This window comes from Rhineura floridana, chromosome 6 (genome assembly GCF_030035675.1).
Source record: "Rhineura floridana isolate rRhiFlo1 chromosome 6, rRhiFlo1.hap2, whole genome shotgun sequence".
In the NCBI taxonomy this organism is placed as follows: Eukaryota; Metazoa; Chordata; class Lepidosauria; order Squamata; family Rhineuridae; genus Rhineura; species Rhineura floridana.
Genome location: NC_084485.1, coordinates 100,524,677 through 100,534,928, shown reverse-complemented (window position 1 = coordinate 100,534,928; position 10,252 = coordinate 100,524,677). Strand labels below are relative to the sequence as shown.

Genomic DNA, 10,252 nt, shown 5'->3' with positions numbered 1-10,252 from the left:
TGGTTTTCCGGAGACTTCTGAAAACGATGTTGTTCCGGAGAGCCTTTGGGAAAGACTGAAGGTAGAGCCTGACACTGATTTTATGTCTTCTACATTAAATTTTACCTTTGTAGTCCCTTTAGTACCAATCCATATATATATATATATATATATTGTATTTTATGTATTTTAATTTATTTTAATATTTTTTGTGATTTTACTGCTTACAATTTTATTATGTACATGTCTGATTTTATTTTTGTAAGCCGCCCTGAGTGCCCTATTATAGGGTAGAAGGGCGGGACAGAAATATTTTAAATAAATAAATAAATAAAAGAGTGGGGGAAAATGACCACCTGTCTCCAGCCTTTGTGACTTCACTTCTCTAAAATGGCTGCTCTAAGCCTGCCAGGATTCTCATAGTTTGAAGTGGATACAAACAGCTCCTCCCCCCGAAAACTTGGTTCCTTGAGGACCATCCTGAGAAATGTTCAAATTAGGGTTGTGAAATTTTCCAGCGCTATTCAAAACTGGCATTCAGTGGATTCATTTATTAGCTATGGCCACTTTATCAGGGAACCATTTTGTTCAGATTCAGACAAAGGGCAAGCCACTGTGACTCAGTCTATTGCAAACTGAAAAGTGAGAGTAATAAGCAAATGTTACGGTTTGGTTTGATCCTATATGGCTTGCAAGAACAATACTGACCCTTGAGCCATGTTTTTAAAGGCTCATTATTGCTCTGTGGCCAAAACCTAAAACTGTTCTCATTACAGCTTCTTAAGCACTACAAGCTGGCACTATATATCAGTGGATGGGGTTCTCTTGACTGGCCAAGAGTGTAGCCCATATTTATAGGGTGAACAAACCACAAGGCATAGCCGAGCTATTGTCAGGCACCAGGGCACACACTTTTTTATTTCATAAATATATTTCATAAAGAACTGAACATTTAACGTTAAAGAGATTAAGAGCTAGAGAAAGTCTTTGCCCATCAATTGCAGACTTTGACTACAAAATGGTGTCCTTGCTCCTGACTGTGAGGGAAATATCAGAAGGACACAATACCTGCATAACAAGAGAGAGGGTAAATCGACCTCAACCAGGTCAGATAGCCATTTCGTACAACAGTGTCTCCCTGGCATCAGTGCAGAAGTAGAATGGCTTCTTTCTTTACAGTCCCATAGTATTTTAGTCTCAGTTGAATCTGAATTTGGGAACATGTAAGGTATATAACTATGTCATATTTATTTATTTATTTATTTATTTATTTATTTATTAAATTTATATACCGCCCGACTAGCAATAACTCTCTGGGCGGTGAACATAAAATAGCATAAAAATACAATGAATAACAAAATAATACTAAAATACAATCATCAATCCAATACAATAAACATTTAAAAAAGTAAATCAGTGTAACTTAAAATGCTTCAGAGAATAGGAAGGTTTTGACCTGGCGCCGGAAGGAGAGCAGAGTCGGCGCCAGGCGTACTTCCTCGGGGAGACTGTTCCATAGTTCGGGGGCCACCACTGAGAAGGCCCTAGATCTTGTCATCACCCTCCGGGCCTCCCTGTGAGTTGGAACCCGGAGGAGGGCCTTCGTAGCAGAACGTAGTGCACGGGCCGGTTCATATCGGAAGAGGCGTTCCGCAAGGTATCGTGGTCCCGCACCGTATAAGGCTTTATAGGTTAATACCAACACTTTGAATCTAGCCCGGAAACATATTGGCAACCAGTGCAAGCTGGCCAGAACAGGTGTTATATGCTCGGACCGCTTGGTCCTTGTCAGCAATCTGGCCGCCGCATTTTGCACTAGTTGTAGCTTCCGAACTGTCTTCAAACGTAGCCCTACGTAAAGCGCATTACAGTAATCCAAACGTGAGGTTACCAGAGCATGTACCACTGATATGTCCTCAACCAAATCAAATGAAGGATGATATTTTGTCATATCCATTTCAAACAGATAGCAATAACTTTGTGATATGGTGAAAAGAGTTCTTGTTTTGAACCAAGGAGACCTGGGTTCAGATCCATGTTCAACTGTGAAACTCACTAGTTGACACTGGCAAATCAGTCTTTCAGCAGCAGTAGGATATATGAGAGGGCACCATATATTATATACCACTCTGAGAAGGATGGGCTATATATAAAAAACCAAGAGGAAAGGGCTAAGTTATAGGAGCCAGTCCACTTCAGGTAATCCAAACCTGGACCTCACATTTTCACGAAGGATATGAACCCAAGCTTATTTCTGTCAGTCTGACTGACTGTCCTACATGTATTTTTGAAACTGAAGAAAGTGTGGTGGGTAAGATAAACATTCAGCGCATTTACATATTCTACCAGGGGCTTTAAGTGTGGAAAAGCCAGATCGCATTTTTAGTTAACCAATAGAAATTGCATGTAAATTGGTAATAAAGACATAAACAGTGCTGGGGTTTGCCTACATGGCTCTCATTCAGGGAACTGGATGTACTTCATAGAGATAAGAGGAAAATGCTGTCATTTAACCCATCTGAATTGTTCTTGGTTTTACAAAGTAGAAGGACCATAAATAAAAAGTCAAGGTCTTTCTCTAGGCACAGAAATGTATGTGTGCCCTATTTTAAACTGAAACAGCTATGTTGTCTGAAGGTGGTTAAAGTGAATCCATTAGCCACTCCTTGAATATTACTTTTGGGGAAAAAATTGGGGAAAGCATTTTCATCCCAAATATAAGTATTGCAATACAAGGTATTAGGTATGGTGTGGTCAAGAAACATCAGGGGTGGTAATGTTGGGGGGGGGATCAACTAAAACATTGAGACCAAATTTTAAACCTCTCACAAAATAATGTTTTTTGTCCTATACATTGCCTCACTTCCCTGCCTATTACTAACTCATCACTGATACCAGCATGCAGAAAATATTGGAGTGCTAACCGCCAGCGTTACTTCTAGAATAGAAGAAAGTGCCAAAAGTTCCTGAAAAAAAGTGACAATTTATATTGTTACACCTGGAATTTGCCTATTTCAGTAGGTAAAGGAACTCATACCCACATAAGTAGAAAAGCACTAATAAATTTAAGGTAGCTTATGCATGTTAGGCACTAATGAATGTCATCTTCTGTTTTGTCATGAAAAAAGATCTTTCTGCTGCTAAAGGAGACTGATTCAGATTATGAATAGCAGTAGTGATTTGCAAAAATGGCTCCAGAGAGAGACTCAGAGATTCCATAGTCTTGTGGCACTTGAGGTTTCTGCCCTTTTTGTTGAAAATTAATTTGTCCTGTGGGTTATTGGATTTCAGCTCAGCCAATGTATATTGCTCAGTCATCACAAATTTACTTAAAATTTAGTGTAGCTGAAGTTCATTCAACAAGACAAAAGTCTACACCTGAAAGCTTCTCAAAATCTTGTGTGAAAACCCTCGTAACAGTGTATTTGAAGGTGCTGATTCTCTCAGCAGAGTCACAAAATGGTTTTTACAGGTGGTAGACTATATCCCATCATCATCTTGCATAGTCTTTGAAAGGGCATCACAAACATGTTTATGTTATATTTATGAACAGAGACATTGATTTCATATACCCTTGATGTCTGTAGATTTTAATATGTTCGGCCCATGCATGACGGCCAAAGTACAATCCTAAATTAAGAATGTAAATACTAAATACATGTAAATGTATGTTAAATTATCACAGAAAATCCTGCGATATAAATAGATCATGGGCTGAATAGGTGGAGTTTGCATGCTAAATAAATGTAATATAGACTGAGAATGTATCCCCCTTCAGTCATTATATCCATGGGGGTCCTTGTGATTGAAGGGACAGTGGGGCTATACTGCTTGCCCCACCACTGAGGTTGTCTGGTTTCCCACCCTCAACAGCTACACATGTAGGCTCTCACCCTGCAGACATCCACACCTAACATCAGGGCAGGTCTTGGCAAGACATATAACATCAGGAGCAGGGGCAGTGATATGGCCCCATTGTCCCTTTAATTATAGAGATTCCCTTCAAGCATATGTGAAAAGAATTTGTGTCTCTAGATATGTATTCCACCAGGCTGGCACTAATCTGCTGTAATCCCGCAAAGGCAGCACGGAGGCACTACTGCTGCCCAGAGCTTAAATAGGCCACGCTGCATGTTGATGCCTCCACCGCCATCTTGGGTGATGGCAAGCATGCGCACACAGCATGCTAATGCGCTGACAAAACCAGGCCTATTTAAGCTCCTGTCAGCTGTAGTGCAACACAAGAAGTGGTGTGGCCAGCCCATGCCAGCATATGGGGGGGTTACTGTGTGGGTGGCTCCTACTCCGTGATCTGCACCAGCATCGAGTCATGGGATGCACATTACACAACCCAATTCTAACGCAGATCACAGAGTGGGAGCTATGTAAGTCCAGCACCACCAGCAGGGGCCCCTCTCAGTTGCAGGGATCCCCAACCAGTGCCCAACCTGGCCACCCACTGGCATTGAGCCTGACTCAGGCAATTTCTTTCATTGAATATTCTCCTTTTATTGTTTAGACACAGCCACACCACACATTAAAAGCACATGGCTTTCCCAAAGAATCCTGGGAACTGTCATTGGCTAAGCATGCTGGGAAGTGTAGTTCTATGAGGGGTAAACTACAGCTTCCAGGATTCTTTGCGGAAAACCATGTGCTTTAAATGTATGTGTAAATGTCACCAATTCCCAATACAGCAATATTTGGTAGATGTGGAAGATTGTGTGTACATGGAGTTCTTCTACATTCAAGACAGTCCATTTCATTTTAGGATTCTGTTTTGGCCATCATGCATGGAGGTGACAGATCTGCATGTATATTCCTTTCAAATGATGGAGTACCAAAAGTGTAAAAAGATCCTAGGTCACTGCATCTCCACTTAGCAGATAACGACCACTAATATAAAACTTATGAGACCAGCTGCCAGTTGTAGATATTACTGAGCTAGCTAGATACACTAATGGTCTGTCTTGACTTAAGAGCTCTATGGAAACACACACCAAATTATGCCTTGGTTTGAAAGACCGGTGTGAAAAACATAATTTGTTTTTTACTTGTGGAAACCATAATGAACTCATTTCTGGATTCACATTTAGTACAAGCCCTCTTCAAGGGATAATCCATATTAGTTTGGGTTTTTTTTACCAGTATTGTCCCTTCTTGACTCTTCACAATGCATGACAATCACCCTGATATCGCTACTTCTGACCTTTTGTTCCAGGATTAATTTTATGCTGACTTTTTTCAGTTATTGAGTTTTGCAACCATGCTTCATGCACAATGGCTATGTGGAATGTTGGCAGGAGTGGCTCCTGCAGAACCTTTCCCCCACCTTCCTCCTTTGCCTATCTTTGACTTTACAGTGCATACGTGGGAAGGACGTTTTATGCTCCATTTTATTCCCATTGACCAAACGGCCGTATTGCTGATGACCATGTTTTTTTTTTTTAAAAAATGGACACTACTTCACAATGAACAACTTTGCACCTGTGTATCTGCACAGCTCCAAAAAATAAAAGTTCAATAAAGAATGTTGCCATCTGTGCTGCTTCCTTGAATAGATTCAGGCTGAACTGCTTGCCCTGCTTGGGGTGGCATGAGAAAGAGGCATAAACATTCAGGGAGTGAAGCAGTGAGAAGGGATAACTGACTGTATAACACATAGCGGGAGGTAGAGAATCAGTGATGGCAAGAGGATATACAGAACAGTGCTTGTCAAGGAGGTGCCAAAAGCTTCTGGGAGCTGCCTGCCTGTGTCTTTACCATTTGTCACACACATATACACAGACAGACACCATCTCCTAACACTCACATGACCATTTTAGTTCCCTTAAGGGAATTTGCGTAGTGCACCTTGTCTGGAGTTGGGGGTCCACCTCAGGGACCATCGGTACTGAAGTCAGATGCAGACTGGGTGCTGCTCACTGACAGAGGATGAATGGACACCATATAAGGTAAAGGTAACCCTGCTGGCCATTACTACACAAGCCCAGATTCAGGGAAAGGGCCATTAACATAGTTTTGAAACTCAGCAGATGAGAGAAAAGGGGCGGGGAACACTCACTGTCTGCACATACAAATCTCTGCAAGATATGTTTGGTTTTTTTAAAGATATTCAAATATCACATAGATACTCCCCTTTTTATTGCACTTTCCAGTGGCATGTAGCATGGACTCACACGATAAACAAGGGAATTATATCATGTTATTTTATACAATGCGCCCCATGAGCAGCAAGTGTGCTTGTGAAAAATTCCAGTACAGCAATGCGTTGCAAACACAAGGGCCTCAATGAGTCCAGTGTTCCAAATCGGGGAAAGTAAATATATGGAGTGGGCAGCAACTACCATCATGTTTGTGTTGGGCTGGTGACCAGTAGGCATTACTGTCTCTAGTAGTTTTCCATGAAGCCTGCAAGTTTGAAGACGTAACTGTGGTTAAGGGGGAGTTATGTCTATGCTCTGTCTGGGAACGGACTGCCAGGGTCGTTGCTATGGTAGCCATCTGATAGCGACTGGGAAAGTTCTAACAGAGTCTATGTGTTGCTCTTCTGAATTATGCCTCTGAGCTGAGAGGCTGTCTTTTGTGTTCATCTATAGAGAGAGATGTACCAGAAGGGGGGTGACTGAAGAATCTCTACATGTATTTACTCTTAAGCCTCTGGCCTTAATGTCTTTCAATAAAGACTCTTACAGGATTTAAATGCTCTGAAGAAGTCTTCTTGCTCAACTTAACTCCAACGTAATGTATGCTGTTTCACACAACAACGCACACAAGCCAACAGTTTGCTCCACCCTCCTCCATTGCAATTTCCATCGCTTTCCAACTGATTTATTATTTATTAATTATTTGATTTATATCCCGCCCTTCCTCCCAGCAGGAGCCCAGGGTGGCAAACAGAAGCACTAAAAACACTTTAAAACATCATAAAAATAGACCTTAAAATACATTAAAAGAAAACAATGTTAAAAACATTTTAAAAAAAACCTTTAAAAACATCTTTTTTAAAAAGGGTTAAAAATATTTTAAAAACATATTAACAAGCAATTCTAACACAGACACAGACTGGGATAGGTCTTAAAAGGCTTATTGAAAGAGGAAAGTCTTCAGAAGGCACTGAAAGGATAGCAGAGATGGCGCAACATGTGGAGGGCCGCTGCCTGCAGTGATGAACCTTTGGTAGGTTCCTTTCATATTTTAGAACCTTCATAATCCAGAGTTCTAAAATATGTGGGGCACCTCCGAAGACACAAAAGACTCCCTGGCACTAGGGATGGATAAATATCTCAATTTCAGTTTCTCATTTTTCCACTCTTACACATCAGTTCCATTACACATCAGTTTGCGTTATTTTTTTAAAGACCTCATTAAAATTTGTTAGCATTTTAGTGCAAATTTCTCCTAATATTGAATTTTTTGATTTATTTCTTTAACTTGTATACCACTTTATATTTCAAAAAATCTCAAAAGTGGTTTACATTTCAACAAAAATCAATATAAATTCTACATTCAGTACAGTTGCTAATAAGAACAATTATCCACATTTTAAGTAACAGAATTGAGCAATAAATCTCTAAACAATGTACACAAAATGAAAATAAAGTGAATCATACAAAAAAAAGTAACGATAAAATATATCTAAAAATTCACATGAATACTAGAAAAAAGCATTCCCACATCTAATAATGCAGATGAGGAATTTAAAAAAACATCCTGTCTTGCATTGTATTTTTAACATGGCTGTAAACCACTTGCAGGGGGGGGTCCATTCCGGGGTGTGTGTCCAGTGAAGACACAGAGACAGCAAGGAGCAGGAACAACATCAGGAGACATCAAGAGTTGGCAGTGGGTCCTCAGCTGGGATGTGGATCTTAGCATGTGCCCAACAATGCCAATCCCTGATGCCAGCCCTTAGGTCTTTCAGAACTTTGTTTTAGAAACTTCAAGCTGACTAGAGTGATTGGTTGCTTCATAAAAGACATTGCTTCCTATGCAGCAGAAAAATGTAACTGAAAACTGCCTGAAGTGGGGAGTGTTCATCAGTTTTTCACTAGTAAAGCTGATTGCCTCTTTATTTGCTGCTACAACTTTGCACCACATTCTGTATTGCTTGATTGTAGAATTGCCAACTCTTAGAATAAGAAAATGAATGAACAAGGGTGGGTGGGGCCCAGCTTCTTTCTGGGGGGAAGGGTGCAGGTCCTGTGGGCATAGCTAAGTATAAAAGCTGTCCATATGCCTAAAGTGCAAAATTTTGCAAAGCAATTTCCCCTAATATAATGAAATTTGTATGCTGTTTTCACTAATATATTTTATTTTGTTTTATTTATTAAATTTATATCCACCCTTCCTCCCAAAGGAGCCCAGGGCAGCAACTACTTTTGTGATAAAAAATAGAACTAAAAATTAAATAAAAACCTATTTAAAAACTGTTAAAACATTTAAAAACAATAAAACACAAAACATCTAAACTACTAAACAAGCCATTGTAAACATTGGCAGAGTTTTACATTCAAAAGTATATACACTGATATTAAGTCAGTCTTAACAGTAATGGCTATGTTTTAAAAACAATAGTTTTTAAATAAATGATCAAAACTTGACTTGTGTTTAGGAGGAAGTTCTAATGCCCTTTTTCCCCTTCTTGCTTTGGTAACACATCCGTTTCTGCTTTGAGATCATCTCTTTGCTTGAGATACAAGCCTTATAACAATGCCAGAAATGAGATATTGTGCGAAAACCAAATCGTGGCACAATGGACTGGAAATTTTAGATTAATAAACCTCTTTCTGTGGAGAACTAAATAACTTTTACAGTTTTATCTGGAGCTTTTTGTTTCTTTGAAGATTTATGGTTCTTCCCGCGGATACGCATCTTATGTCTCACTTTTTCAGATTAAAGAAAGATGATTTTAAACAGGCTTCTGAGTGGCACAATCTGGAATCGACAATGATCTAGCTGTGGTATAAAAAAGGAGAGAGTGGGAAAGCTAAGAGGCAACCTGCAAGTTAAGTAAGAATACCCTTGATGGCTCATGTCAGAAAGACTGGAGAAAGATCTGCATATGGTTAAACAAATCTAGTAACTTGTTACCAATAGGATGCCAATAAGCTTGCCCAATGTTTTTATCAGCCAGGCTGTAGTAGCGACACATCCTTTACGAGGAATTAACACTCCCCTTGCTTAAGGCTGCTTTAATTGATTGATGCTCAAAGTTTGGAAACTAAAATCCCATCCTGCTATTGCAAAGCTCCTTTAACCAAGCCTTTTCCTTTGAAAGCAGGATTCTCAATTGAAAGTGGCAGCCCACGTTTTTAGGTTTTAGGCAGCTCTGTCATCCTACAAGGAATGTGCCTGCCACTTCACACGATAGGTTGAGCTGAAAGACATGTACTTTGAATCAGGGAATCAATAGAACACTTAATGGACAATTAGGAGAACAGCTGTAGGACTGTCAGAGACCCATCTGTACACTACTCAAACAGCCTCTGCCTGGACAGGGCATGGAAAACAAAGTATACTGCTGCAGGGCATTAGCTTCTATTATAAAACATCACTTTCATTCCCCATTTAATGTTAATATATTGTGCTTTCTCTCTTTTTTTCCATTACAAATTTTAACATGTGTAGAAAATTATGGAAATTGCTTGGGCCATTTGTCAACTTATATCATGTGAATTGATCAATAAATTTTACCACTTTGTTGTTAATGTAGATAAATTTTGGCATTTAATTAAGCAATTGCAAAAATGTGGCCACTTTCAATTTCAGCAGATGCTACCTTTTCATCTCGAATGCAGAAGCAATGCAGGCAAAGGCAAGCTAGTTGCTAAATATTTATAGACAACATGACAATACAGGAAAGAGTTATCATCCATGATTTTGATGCAGAAACAATTAACATGGTTAGAAAAGGAGCCCATGTGTGATGATGAAGTGGAATTATTCTTTTAGGAAATATATTATCATGATGTCTAAAAAAAAATACACTTATACTTAAAGGCATATTGCATGCAACACACTAACAAAACACTGTTGTAAAAGTGTTTAATTTCTTATTGCCCCAAGCATCTACAAAATAAAATGAGTATTCTGCATGTATACTCATATATTATTTTGTACAAAGATGGATTTTTTAAAAAAACTATAAGAGTAAAAGCCACAATGCAAAAAGCTTCTCTGGGCATGCTGAAGGGAGTTTTTGGATAGTTGAGCCCCATGCCACATTGCTGACTGCTTTTGAAGCTCCTGTCAGTTTCGGAGGAGGATTGCA

At 39.4% G+C, this 10,252-nt stretch overlaps 1 protein-coding gene across 1 annotated transcript in view; it reads right to left on the bottom strand.

Moving 5' to 3' along the window:
* Window positions 1–1,087: 1,087 nt before the first annotated feature.
* ATG4C (autophagy related 4C cysteine peptidase) overlaps window positions 1,088–10,252 on the bottom strand; it is a 67,289-nt gene continuing 58,124 nt past the window's right edge. The window contains exon 11 of the mRNA XM_061633287.1: window positions 1,088–1,186. Within this exon, the coding sequence (XP_061489271.1) occupies window positions 1,124–1,186 (63 nt within the window). The 3' untranslated portion in view covers window positions 1,088–1,123. The remainder of the gene's footprint in view (window positions 1,187–10,252) is intronic.